Source organism: Hemibagrus wyckioides, linkage group LG20 (assembly GCF_019097595.1).
Source record: "Hemibagrus wyckioides isolate EC202008001 linkage group LG20, SWU_Hwy_1.0, whole genome shotgun sequence".
NCBI lineage: Eukaryota > Metazoa > Chordata > Actinopteri > Siluriformes > Bagridae > Hemibagrus > Hemibagrus wyckioides.
The window spans coordinates 4,084,315-4,098,510 of record NC_080729.1 but is presented as its reverse complement, the minus strand read 5'-3'; the positions used below and the strand labels follow the sequence as shown (position 1 = coordinate 4,098,510).

General features: G+C 35.9%; 2 protein-coding genes and 3 non-coding genes across 5 annotated transcripts; 1 reads left to right on the top strand and 4 right to left on the bottom strand.

Moving 5' to 3' along the window:
• Nucleotides 1-719: 719 nt before the first annotated feature.
• On the bottom strand, nucleotides 720-3,731 carry LOC131370999 (uncharacterized). Its single transcript, XM_058418686.1, has 4 exons — nucleotides 3,461-3,731; nucleotides 2,011-2,307; nucleotides 1,692-1,779; nucleotides 720-962 (listed from the first exon to the last, which is right to left on the bottom strand). The coding sequence occupies exons 1-4, from the start codon at nucleotides 3,624-3,626 to the stop codon at nucleotides 890-892; spliced, it is 624 nt and encodes a 207-aa protein (XP_058274669.1). The 5' UTR covers nucleotides 3,627-3,731; the 3' UTR covers nucleotides 720-889.
• A 4,590-nt stretch (nucleotides 3,732-8,321) lies between these two features.
• sri (sorcin) lies at nucleotides 8,322-11,652 on the top strand. Its single transcript, XM_058419108.1, has 8 exons — nucleotides 8,322-8,482; nucleotides 9,806-9,874; nucleotides 10,022-10,091; nucleotides 10,199-10,242; nucleotides 10,890-11,037; nucleotides 11,174-11,287; nucleotides 11,396-11,454; nucleotides 11,567-11,652. Exons 1-8 carry the CDS (start codon nucleotides 8,435-8,437, stop codon nucleotides 11,591-11,593), a joined length of 579 nt encoding a protein of 192 aa, XP_058275091.1. The 5' UTR covers nucleotides 8,322-8,434; the 3' UTR covers nucleotides 11,594-11,652.
• A 498-nt stretch (nucleotides 11,653-12,150) lies between these two features.
• Nucleotides 12,151-12,232, bottom strand: trnas-aga (transfer RNA serine (anticodon AGA)). The gene has a single exon. It is a non-coding gene; the product is annotated as a tRNA-Ser (tRNA).
• A 476-nt stretch (nucleotides 12,233-12,708) lies between these two features.
• Nucleotides 12,709-12,790, bottom strand: trnas-aga (transfer RNA serine (anticodon AGA)). The gene has a single exon. It is a non-coding gene; the product is annotated as a tRNA-Ser (tRNA).
• An 820-nt stretch (nucleotides 12,791-13,610) lies between these two features.
• On the bottom strand, nucleotides 13,611-13,692 carry trnas-aga (transfer RNA serine (anticodon AGA)). Its single transcript has one exon. It is a non-coding gene; the product is annotated as a tRNA-Ser (tRNA).
• Nucleotides 13,693-14,196: the final 504 nt, after the last annotated feature.

Genomic DNA, 14,196 nt, shown 5'->3' with positions numbered 1-14,196 from the left:
GTTGTGTTGTTACTGTGTTGGTATTGTCTTGAAACAAGACAGAGCCATCAGAAATATTGGCATTTACCCCAGATATGTCAATAAATAACCAGGAAAAGACTTCATATGGCTAATATTACACTGTAATTACAGCTGGCAATGACTAGCATTTGATATAACTGTCAAAGCTGTCCAACCCTTCTTGTACAACCACAGTATAATCTAGCATAATTTATATTTATTTTTTCAGCAGACACTTTTACTCAAAATGAGGCAGAATCCAATCAAAGTACAGAGCAATAAAGGATTAAGTGATGAAAGTCATAAGAAACTCAAGGGCATGGAGCTAGCTAGCTATTTACTAAAGCTAGCTAGCGCATATTTGTTATGTTGTTACAGTGGTCAGAGTTAAAGAAGAGAATCAATAGAAACAAGACAGAAGTATCAGAAATATTGGCATTTACTGCAGATATGTCAATAAATAACCAGGAAAAGACTCCATATGGCCAATATTACACTGTAATTACAGTTAGCAATTACTAGCATTTGATATAGCTGTCAAAGCTGTCCAAATGATGGCAACCTTTTTGTACAACCACAAAATAATCTAGTATAATTCTTGTATACGTTCATATTTATTCAGTTAATTTTATTGAAAAGACGGAAGAACAAAGTCTTTATAAGAAACGCTTATATGACATTAATCAATGCTTAAGATGTTCAAATATAATAATAGCCACTAAATATGCTAGTAAATAGGAAGCAGACATGATCCTAAAGACATTGTACACATACACAGATGGAAAAACTTATTAATAAACCTTTCATTAAAAATAACTTTATGTAGTAATATAATGATGTAGAATAATTTAAGTAATAATAATAATAATAATAATACAATTTGATACAGTCACATGAAAAACAACTGGTCACAATAACATGAGGTGGAGTCCATCATATGATCCTCCAGGCATCCGTCAAACCTACGAAATGAACATGCGTAAAGTAGAGCAGAATTACAGCATCATGGATGTGATTTATTAATTCTAATAAAAATCTCACACGTTTCATCCCTTTGTTGTTTCACCATCTATAATAAGATTATTTTAATGATTATGTTAATAAGCAGTGTTTTGCAGTTCAATGAATGTGGTTGTTTTTCATATCCAAGCTTCTATTTATCCTCCTTAAGACATAAGCAATTGCAGTTACCTTGTGGTTGTCACTCGGTATAAGAGAAAGGGTACAAAAAAGGTTGCGCTTTATGTAGCTAGGACTCTTTTATTTTCTTTAACTATTTTCTGTCCTTAGCTCTGTGTTGTTTTGCAGCTATATTTTATATTGTTTTATGTAGCACCAGGTTCCTGGAGAAACGTCTCATTTCACTATGTACTGCATCAGCTACATATCATTGAAATGACAATAAAATCTTCTTGACTAGACTTGACTTAGCTAGTCGATGTTACAATAGCGATCATAATTCGCCATGCAGACAGCAGAGGGCGATAAAAAAAAACGACAAACCTTCTCAAAGGTCAGAGATCTATGCTTGGAATGGATTATACACAAATGAAGCGTGTAATGCTCTGTAAAAGTCAAACCCTAAATGAAAGATACATGATTTACAAAACATACCTTGTGTTTAGTTTCTGTGTAGTTTTTCTAAGGAAATTCAAATAAAATTGATTTGAAAAATGATTTCATAGACTCACATGGTTTGTGTTTGAACGATTTCCGTGTCCTCGTAAACCACCTCTTCTAGTACATCCACTTCCATTCCCACCACCAATGCGTTTCTGACTAAACAGCATCAAACACAAAAATCAGCAATATTCAACACAATACATTCTATAACAAGATTGTTCAACAGTATTGTAAATATGGACACTCTTAAATAAAGTTTCCTTCCAGCTAACCTGTGGCTCGGGTATAGCTTAAGAGCCTTTGCAATACAGTATTGTGTTCTTTATTTTTATGAAATGAGTTTTAAATATCTTTGATTTATTATTGTTTGTTGAGACTAACACAAACCATTACAACACGGAGGAGGTAAGGATGGCCATTGGTTGCTACTCCATCTTGAATCTACGGTCCTGCATGGGCGTAAAGTGTCTTCGCTCGGTTCTGGCTCTTCATTCATTCTTTGAGAATGAGAAACTTCAGGGTTGAGTTCTCTACCATCACAGGTCTGGAAGCATGGATCCATCTGGACATGGTGGACATCATGGACATTGGTCTGGTGGCACATTTCTCCAAAATCACTTTCAGAATCACTCAAGCAGGATTCAGTCTCGTTCTGAAGGTACGCATGGGGGAGCTCGCTGTCTCCTGGAGGAAAATATACATGAGGAGGATGAATGAAATCCAAGCATGTGCAGAATGTTAGCTGAATCTAGATGTTTTCTAAGCATATTGTATATTTTATTGTAGATGATGAAATATTTCAGTAGGGCTGGATGATCTGATGGATATAATATCAAGAATGTGAAATGATGTCCCAATACACTTTTCAGAGATAATTGGCATTGTGATATCTTAAATATTTTTAACAATTAACATTTAAATTCAATTTTATCAGTCACACACACAACCATACATGGTACAAGGTGTACCATGTCTGTGACATAAAAATAAAATTTACATAAACCCGGGTTTACATAAATTCTAATCTCTGGAAGCAACTGATTTGAATATTCAGAATTGGCAAATTTGAAAGTTTTGACTCTCTTGTTTTTAGCCTTAATTTATTTTTGTACATTTTAAAAGTACCCATGAAGTAAACTTAATGTTTAAAGGGTTATTTCTTATTGATGTTGTGATAAAATGTCACGATACACTTTTCTACAGTGGTATCTTGATACTTAAAATAAAAAAAAAAATCATTTTAAAAAATATACTACTACCAAAAAATGTTTTTCAAAATGAAATTCTGTAAAATATACAATTAAAAATGTATATTAGAATTTACTATCTAATCATTTGTGCTCATTTATTTTTGTAACCAATAAATAAAAGTATATTTTGTTTATCTGTGTTTTGTACTGAAAGTCGGAATTTGTAGGGTAGGAGTTCAGGAAATTAAATGGAAAAATAAAGATGGAGGATGAAGAGGATGGAGAGCTGCTTTGTTGCAGGATGACATAATCCCGTGTGTGCCAGCGATCATGCTGAGATCGTGTATGGCACAGCACTGCTGGTTTTCCGCTCGTGATGGTGAGCAGGGCAGAATGTGGAATTAGGAATTAAAACTGATTTGGGAAATAAGTAAAAAAAAACAAAAAAACAATGTATGTGTTTACCCAGAATTCAATAAACAGAAAATATGCAATAACAATACATACATCATACACCAAAACTATAGTGTCAAGAAAATTAGGTTAGGTAGGTTATAGGTTTATCATTCTGGACACTATTTGAAACCTGTACTTAATATGAAATTTTTCTATTATAAACATATCTAAAGATCACTTTTATGCCTTACCTGGGTAATAACACACACTCGGACATTCTTGCGTCCCCGGGATGTTGATGTCCTCCTTCTGTTGCTCTCTACATGAATCGTACTCAAATCCACCATGATGTCTCTTCGAACTATTACAGATACACTGTCTGTCTGCCAGAGAACAGTGGTGCTTTTGGTGATGCATCTCTCCTCACTTGGATCGATTAGCAATTATTAGCGATTAGCTCTGTTCCCCTGAGAGTCGGTCACATCCGAGTGCTGAGTGTCTCTGATCTCTGAACCTCCCACCTTATTCAGTATCCTGTTCAGAGAGGATGTGAGGTCATGTATCTCCCACTCCTCCACCTTCGACTGGAATAATGTCTAGTACTGAGTTATTAGCAAACATAGTAGTTAAAAGTGTTGCGAAAAACTGAAATATCACTGAAAATATGAGAGAACTTTAATTTTAGGGAACCTGAACCTCGATTCCCAGAATTCACCTGATTTCTCTCTCTCTGTTCTGTCAAGCTCCTGAAGTTCGCAGATGACACTACAGTCATCTGTCTCATCCAGGATGGAGATGTGTCTGCATACAGACGAGAGGTTGAGCAGCTCAACTGTTTTGTGCAGTCACAACAACCTGGAGCTGAACATGCTCAAAACTGTTGAGATGATAGTAGACTTCAGGAGAAACCCCCCTGAGAGTGTTCGGACAGCAGAAAGGATCATTGTTGTACACCTGCCCAACCTTCAGGACTTGTACAACTCTAGAGTGAGGAAATGGGCAGGTAACATCATCAAAAACCCCTCTCACCCCAGTCACATCCTGATTGCACTTCTCCCTTCAGGAAGATGCTACAGATCTCTGTGCACTAGAAAATCTAGGTACAAAAACAGTTTTTCTTCCCCCATGCCATCTCCAGCTTAAACAGTTAACACAGGAATTATTACCTGTGTTCTGTAATTCATTTCTGTAATTCATTCTCCATCTCGAATTACTGCCTCTTTCTCTAGTACTATGTAAATACATAAGCATATATCTTTATTTATACAGCTGTATATAGAGTAAATAATGCACAAATCTGCACATAAATCCTCTGTTCCAGACTTATACACATTATTATAATTCTTACTATTTAAATGTTCTCTGTTCTCATGGCAGATATGTATATATGTATGTATGTATGTACCAAGAGCACCTTGTGTGTCTGCGCACACTTGGCAAATAAAGCTGATTCTGATTTCCTGTTTTACTGGTGTATTAAAATGGGTGGATGCATTCATCAACATGAAATGAGTCAAAAGTCATTGTTAGGGCAATAATTTATGTAAAATATTTAATAAACCTGAAAGAAAGAGGACACGAGTGCATTTTATCTCGATGTAGTGATGAGGATGAGGTAAAATTCTCTAAGGATCACAAATGGAGATTAGCAAAGAAAGCAGCAACTCCAAGTCTCTACATCTCCATCTGGATGGCCAGAAGAAAGCAAGGAGAAAATTTCTTTCATCAAAACACAAAGAACAACGTGAGGATTTGGTAGCTTAGTTGTTACAGTGTTGGATTACTGCTTGGAAGATTATGAGTTTGAATCCCAGGTCCACCAAGCTGACCCTGCTGGGCCCCTAAGCAAGACCCTTAACCCTCAATTGCTCAGTTGTATAAAATGTAAGTCGCTCTGGATAAGAGTGTTTGGGAGAAGGGTGAAATGTAAATGTAAAAACACCTAGAATGGTTCTATGGTCTTGAGAAGCGGTACCTCAAGTCATTAAGAATGTGAGTTGTTGATTGGAGGATTGGGGTTCAAGCCCCAGCACCACTAAACTGCCTCTGTTGGGCTGCTGAGCAATAAAATGCGTGCTCACTGCTCTATGGACACTGCATCATGGCTGACCGTGTGCTCTGACCTCAACCTCCAAAGTAGAGATAGAAGGAATTTCGCTGTGCTGTAATGAATATGTGATAAATATTATATTCAAATGAGACATGAAAGAACATGCACCCAAAGTGGGTTTGGTATAAAAACAGCGATGGTGAAGGATCTGTGATGGTGTGGGGCTTTTGGAACACACAACATTATGGACTCCATGAATTACCATGCAGACTGCCTCTGCATCTTCCAGCAGGACAATGATCCAAAATACATAATATGGCTGATTGTTGGTTGACTTCTGACTATTGCACCCATATGAAAGTCTACGTAAATCTGTGGCCACAAAATTGTATACAGTTGCATAGGATGCCCATGTCACAGGATTTAAGCATACAGTTGTATAGGATGCCTATGTCACAGGAACTAAGAGACCCAATAGGACAAATCTGTTCTGTGACGCTAGTCCGTGTCCATCGCAGTCTAAGATTAGAACACAGCTAGCGTCTTTAGGTATATAAATAGGTATGTAAACAGACTGCATTTACTTAGCAGTTGGAGGAAAGTAGCAGTTTTTCAGTGTCCGAGTCAGTGGCTTTAGAATAACAAGAATTGGACCAAGATGGATTAACTGGCCTTCTGAGCTGTGTCAGTGTCATGTTGTTATCTGGTCTGTCAGTTTTGAGACCAAACACAAGAACAATGCTTCAAGGAAGAGGGCTGACATCTGAAGAGAATGTCCATGTCCACTACCTGGCAAACAAAAAATAAGAGAAATGTAGATGCACTACACCTCACCATCAGCAAGGGGCTGTTTTTCCATTTTCTAAATAATAGTGTGATCCAAAAGTGAGAAACTGTATTGACAAGCTGGGATTTTTTAAAGGAACATTTAGAAAATAATAATAATAATAATAATAATAATAATAATAATAATAATAATAATAATAAAAAAGGTTTGAGAATGTTTAAATAAATAGATAATATAATATAATATAATATAATATAATATAATATAATATAATATAATATAATATAATATAATATAATATAATATAATATAAATAAATAACATTAATATTTGATTAAATTATTTATATATACATATAAAATAAAAATTATATTCAACATTCTGCAATATTTCTAGGTCATAATTTAAATGTAAGCAAGTGTGTGATATTGTGATATAATATAATCTACTGAAGCTTTGCACTAGGTTCTGCATTCAACTTGAGTGCACACTGTCTTTAAAGGAAAAACATGTTTACACACACACACACACACCATAACAAGCATAACATCTGGCAGATACAGCTCATGAGCTTCAGCTAATGTTTGCATAAAACATCATAAATAGGAAACATGTGATCTCAGTGATATCTTGGCATGGTTATATGGTCTAAGACTAAATATTAATAGATAAAATTAAAGAGTAATTATTAATTAAGGATTAGGGATTATTTGAAGAGGAAAACAATTACATTTATGATATGTTCAAATTTTAAGTAGATGTTTATTTAACATTTATGAAAATATTTCCAGTGTCAGCACTTTGTCACAGTCACTGTGTGGTTTCTCTCTAAAATGGCATGCTGCACTTCAAGAAGAGAGAAAAAGCAGGGCTGGTGAGAACAGGAACTAACTTGTCTTTAGGAAATTCCACAACATTAAATGTATCTTAAGCATGACGTTCATTAAAAACATAAAATGTATGATCTTTGGTAAATCAACGTTGTATGAGTAGAATAAGATCACAGGAAAATAATCCACTCCACTTCATGTCAGGCCATGTCAGGCCACATCCTTGTCCTACTAACAATTGTAGCAGAATCTAAGTAAAGATTAAAACAATAAACTCAAGCAGCTTATTAAACTCCCTGAGATGAGTGATCTGGGGATTTACTTTCAAGTTGTACCACAGAACCTACACCACACATCAGCCACAGGATGGAAAGGTGTAGAAAAACAGGACAATCCTACATAAACTATACTCGTGTTGAGGTTTCCAGAAAACATGTCACATCTGTGCAATATTGTCGCTAAATAACGTTAGGAAATCAGTATTTGGTGGAATAACCCCGATTTGTATGCGTTTTGACTCCATGCTCTCCACCAGTTTTTCACATTGCTGTTGGGGAACTTTATACCACTCTTTTTGCAAAAAAGCAAACAGCTCAGCTGTGTGACCATCCATCCTCTTGATGACATTCCAGAGGTTTTCAATAGGGTTCAAATCTGGAGACTGGGCAGTGGTCTCTTGTGTTTTTCCAGAGCTGTATACATACATACATACATACATACATACATACATACATACACCTATATATATATATATATATATATATATATATATATATATATATATATATATATATATATATATATATATATATATATGTTAAAGAGTTATTGATAGAAATGTCAAAAAAAAATTGTATTAGCACTGCCCTAAATAAGAAATTTCAGATTTCTAAAAACAGATCAGATCATTACATATAGTTCAAACCGGACAATAATATTTTGACTATTTATGATCAATGGATCTTTTTATATTCTGAACTTTCAAAACACAACCTGAACACATATCAGGTTCAAGTTACTATTATTTATAGAGCTACTTGTTTTTTGAGTCCTTGCGGGTTGACTTAAAGTCCTCCAGTTCAACCAACCATCTAATCGGATTAATAATTCTCTTATAAGAACTCTTACAATCATACAGCTATATCATGTGTCTTTAAAGATAAAAAAAAGGTGGGCAGGACATCACTGTAACCTTTAATTTAAAGATAATGAAGGTGGGCAGGACATCACTGTAACATTTTTTAATAAAAGGAACCATGTCTCATTAAGCTTGACGAGACGACCTTGAAGATCACCGTTCTCTAATATACACGTTAAATCCATACTGTTTTCACTTTCCCCGCTTGCTTCTATGGTGCAAGATTTGCAACCAATCATATCGCTGCAGGTTGGGCTTAAATTGACCAATCACTGCGCTGAAGGCGGGAAAATGCGTTGATAAACACCTCCATTACGGAAAAGGGCGTGGATTTAAATGAAATAAAAAACTGCTCGTTTGCAACCTCTGACTTGTCTTCCTAAATCTGTGCAGCTAAAGAACCTCGTTTTTAGCGACAATATGAGTTTCCCAGGGTATGGTGCTCCCGCTGGCGGTTATGCAGGAGGGGTAAGAAATATTTATTTATTTATTTATTACTGATGATCAAAACAATGATCGTTACCTAAACATTTTAGATGTTGAATGATTTTATTTAATAAAGATAAATAGTCTTATTACTTCCATAATAATATAGAAGTATGCTCGTCAGTAGTAATAGTTCGCTTTTAAAGTTCCTGAGCTATTACAGCAAAGCATTACAGCACTTCCGGTTTGGTCTCTACATGGATGTTTACATGCACCGCCCCACCTGTAAAGACACAAAACCTTTTGGTTTTGGTGGCTTTAATTTCTTTTTATCTTTCGAGACAGACAGAGAGACAGACAGAGAGACAGACAGAGAGACAGAGACAGACAGAGACAGACAGACAGACAGACAGACAGAGCAGAAGACAATCAGCTACACAGAAGGGGACACAAACTTATTGATAGTTTGATAGTTTATATATATATATATATATATATAATTTGTATTTAGGTGGGTAGTGTACCTGAGCTCAGGTAGCAGAACTGTTCAATAACTCGTGTAATTAAGCTGCTACTATATTAATCCACAAGTCACTACAATCGACTACTTATAATTTCTCAGGAACTAAAATAAACCAGGCAACAGTTTTCCATTGTTCACCTGTCTGTAGTTCCTGTAAGTCTGTGCCCACTGTAGCCTCAGCTTCATGTTTATAATTGGTAATTAAGGAACCCGATGTGATGTTCTGCTGGTTTAGGACTGACATGTTGTGCATTCTCAAGTGCCTATCTGCTCATCATGGTTGTAAAGAGTGGTTGTTTGTATTATCATAGCCTTCCTAATAGCTCAAACCTGTCTATCCATTCTCCATCAACAAAGCATTTCCGCCCACAGAACTGGGTGTATTTTTTTTTTTCTGTACCATTGTGTGTGAACTCTGTAGAATGTTCTGTATAAAAATCCCAGGACATTCCAGTCACCTTGTGAAAAACTCAAACCACTGTGTCTGGGAACCAACAGCCATGCCACGGTCAAAATCATTGCGAGTCCATTTGTATATTTAAAGTGAACGCTACCTAAAACTCTTGACTTGTATCTGCCTGGTTTTATGCATTGCAATGCTGCCTCATGACCAGCTGATTGTGCAGGGGACACAATGGACAGGCAGTGTATAAGACTTGGCATGTTTCCAGTTTGTGGTTTTCCATTTTCTGAGCCTAAAACATTAAAACAAGTGTCTAAATGAACAGAATATGATCTAAACATCATGCCTGTATAATAATGTGTATAAGAGGATGTCTATATGGTTTGTTATTGATAATGATGTCAGAAAATGTTGCAGAGATTTGTGTCTTTCTGTATAGTTTCCTGGAGGATTCCCCGGCCAGCAGCAGGATCCTCTCTTTGGATACTTCTCTGCCATCGCTGGCCAGGTAGCTTCATGTCTCTCGATCCATTTAAACATTTTATACATATATTAAAATGTTATCGTAGAACCAATGTAATAGTAGGACAGAATAAATAAGAAACTATTTACAGCTGGAGTGTTGAACATTGAGCCAGGATTTATTTTCTTGCAGGATGGACAGATATCTGCTGAGGAGCTCCAGGTCTGTTTAACCCAGGCAAACTTCTCTGGAGGATACAAACGTAAGCCTGTTTAATACTCAGGTCAAATGGAAGTTATTGGAAACATAGTTGCTGAGGAAAATTTTGATGAATTGCTTAGTTTCTTAACTACTTGATCTTCTTCACAGCTTTCAACTTGGAGACTTGCAGGCTGATGATCGGCATGCTTGATGTATCCTTTACAGCCATCATTCTGTAGGCATACTTGAGCTTTCATAAAACTTCCTCAAAGGTGATTTCTGGAAGGAACAGGTCTTTGCTTCAATCATTTATTAATGGTTTGTCTTCAATAAACATTTTATCAAACTCGGCAGAAAGAACCAGAAAGATGGTGATAGTGTGCTTTCTGGCTCACGGCACCAAGTCGTCATGGAAAGGATTTCTTTCAGTTTGTACAGTTATAGACCACAACATTGACCTACTGATTAGCTGTCTGACTAACTAGCATGAGAACATAAAGACAACAAATTCTAAACCTTAAAATGTATACACAAGACAGTTGTGGTGTTCAGACAGCTATATAAAATCTGATTTAAAAATGGTGCAAATCTAATGTTATTTATATTACAGTTCTATATTAAATTCAGTAACTGATTCATATACCAGTTTTTGTCTCACATCCAACTTCATATGAACTAAGAATTTATTGACATAGACTTAGGGGACTACCATTGGGGACATTCCTTAATATGAAAGTGAAAGTTCAATACATCTAGAAAATGCCACAATAACCTTCTGGTTTTTGGTGTTTGCAGAATATGTGCAATATTTTTCCAGGCTACTAAGAATTAAAACCCTTAACTTGCTTGATTTTATTAGCGTGATATGTCCGGCACAATGGGCTTTCCTGAGTTTAAGGAACTATGGGCGGTGATTAATGGCTGGAAGCAGCACTTCATGTCTATCGACAAAGACAGGAGCGGGACAGTTGACCCACAAGAAATGCACCAAGCCGTTTCCTCTATGGGTAAACGACGCTCACCTTAACATCCTATTATACCATCACTTATAACTCATGCATTCAGGATGTTATCCTGCAAGTAGATATTATTTCATTAGAAGATGCATTTCTGCAATATCATATTATTAATTGTTGTCCCCAGGCTACAGGCTGAGTCCTCAAGCCATGAATTGCATCGTCAAGCGCTACAGCACTCAGGGAAAGATCACCTTTGATGATTATGTTGCGTGTTGTGTCAAACTGAGGGCCCTGACTGGTACGTTAGACAATTTCTACATTCTTTTAACAGCATTTCTGTTCAGGTTCATATTTCATAGATCTACTATGTTCTGATTTACTCACTGACACGTTACGGCGTCTTCAGATATTTTTCGCAGAAGGGATCAAGGGCAAAATGGAACTGCTTCATTTCAGTATGATGACGTATGTATGACAGTATTGTACAAGATACTAACATAAAATCTAAAATTACTAAAAAATGTAAGAACTTGATTTGTCTTAATTATATTTCTCTTGTTTTGTTTTTTGCTTTCAGTTTATCCAGTGCACTATGAGCACCTGAGGGGAAATCTCTGGAAGAAGAAATCTGCCATATTCCAGCAAGTTATAATGAAATCTCTAGTGAGCTTTTTTTTTAATACAAATGCTTTTTTTAAACGAACTGAAGGCATCTTTTATGACTTTAACCTGTTGCATGTATGTTATTTAGTAAATAATTAACAAAATTATATAGGGCCAAAGGACCAAACCACTAATAACTAAACCATGTAACAAAAAATCGATATTCAATAAAAAAAAATAAAAAAAAAAGCCTATTTTTGGTGGAGTTTTTATATTATTTATATATATATATATATATATATATATATAGTATATCTATTGCTCCCTTTTTTTGTTGTGAAATGTGTGCGCGTGCGTATGTGTGTGTGGTTTTTCCAGATGTAGAAATGTTGCCGGAACTTGGTAATGATTGCTTACTCAATTTGTTGCGCAATTTTGTAGCTGATGTCATTAAGCAATCATTACCAAGTTCCGGCAACATTTCTACATCTGGAAAAACCACACACACATACGCACGCGCACACATTTCACAACAAAAAAAGGGAGCAATAGATTATACGTAGTCGGCAGGATTCGAACCTGCGCGGGGAGACCCCAATGGATTTCTAGTCCATCGCCTTAACCACTCGGCCACGACTACGATAAGCGACGCCTCCTGCTGTACACAATGCAGAGGTTCAGCAAGTAAAATATTGCTAAGTATCTGTAAATGTGTTGTCCAATAACAAAACAAGAAAAAAAACGTAAAATACAATAAAAACCCAATTTAAAAAATAATAACGTAAAATACAACGTAATAAATACATTTTAGTCAAAATCACACCTTATAATTCAACAGAGGATGAAAACGCCGTCTTGGGTGCAATAAATGAGATAACACCGCCACCTTGCGGAGATTTGTGATAACGCATTAATAGTAAATCCTGAAAGCATTTGTTACAATTTTTTTCACTGCAAATACAGATGTTTATCAAAATAAAACGCAAGCAGTCAATTGTGCAAATTCCTGTAAATGTGGGTGCAACAATGATTAATGCAATAACACCAGACATCTATAGCAACTATTAATAATAGTTTATTAAGACCTGTTTGGTCTTAAACCAATAGAAAGCTACTCGTAGTCGGCAGGATTCGAACCTGCGCGGGGAGACCCCAATGGATTTCTAGTCCATCGCCTTAACCACTCGGCCACGACTACTGCGCCACCTACAGTACACAATGCAGGGTTGCAGCTGATGAACACACGGCAGAGCTGAGAAATATTGCTTATAAAATCAAATTATAGATATGTATCCGCGAACGTCTTTCCCAGTAAAATCAATAAAAATAAAAGCAAACAAATGATTGTTAATAAAACGTGAAATAAAACGTAAAACATACATTGTGTCCGAAATCCTATAATTCAACAGCAGATGAAAAGTCCGTCTTTAGTGCAATGAATGTGACAACACCGCCACCTTGCGGAGATTTATGATACAAAAGTTATAGTAAATCCGAAAAGCATTTATTAAAAACTGTCACTTTGCATATACAGTTGTTTTTTGTATAGAAATAAAAAGCAAGAGGTGAATTGAGGATATTCCTGTCAAAGCAACCGTTAAAATATTAGAATAACAACCCTGTTTGGTCTTAATCAAACAGAAAGCTTTTGTTTTTATAGGCTGATTGTATCCTAAGTCTGTAACCTACTGAACCAGTGTTAATGTATTAATTGATGGAGACTTCAAATCACTTTTGTACATCGCTCTGTATAAGAGCTTCTGCCAAATACCAGAAATGTAAATGTAAATGAACCAACACCGCCACTTTGTGGTGATTTATGTATGTATGTTCAACATTTCTAATAAATTATTTCTTTCTTTCTTGTCCCTATGTATTATTTTCATGTTTCTAATTACTGCAGTTCATATTTCCTGAAATCAGGACTGAGTTTCAGAACTACTGCTTTCAAACTGGACTGATAATGAGACTTGTGAGGTTGTTTGTTCAAATTCCTTTTTACAAAAAGGAAAGCTTCTCGTAGTCGGCAGGATTCGAACCTGCGCGGGGAGACCCCAATGGATTTCTAGTCCATCGCCTTAACCACTCGGCCACGACTACTACGCCACCTACAGTCAAAATGCAAAGCTGCAGCTGCTAAAGACTCGGCAGAGCTGAGAAATATTATATATAAATAATAAAATCAAATTATAGATAGGTATCCGCGCACGTAGTTCCCAATGAAATCAATACAAATAGAAGCAAACAAATAATAATAATAATAATAATAATAATAATAAAACGTAAAATAAAACATACATTGTGGTCGAAATCACATCCTATAATTCAACAGCAGATGAAAGGTCCATCTTTAGTGCAATGAATGTGACAACACCGCCACCTTGCGGAGATTTATGATACAAAAGTTATAGTAAATCCGAAAAGCATTTATTAAAAACTTTGTCACTTCGCATATACAGTTGTTTTTTACATTTTTGGACTTCTCCAGTGCATTCAACACCATCCAGCCGCTGCTCCTTAGAGACAAACTAACAGAGATGGGAGTAAGCTCACAACTGATCACGTGGATCACAGACTACCTGACAGGCAGACCTCAGTACGTGA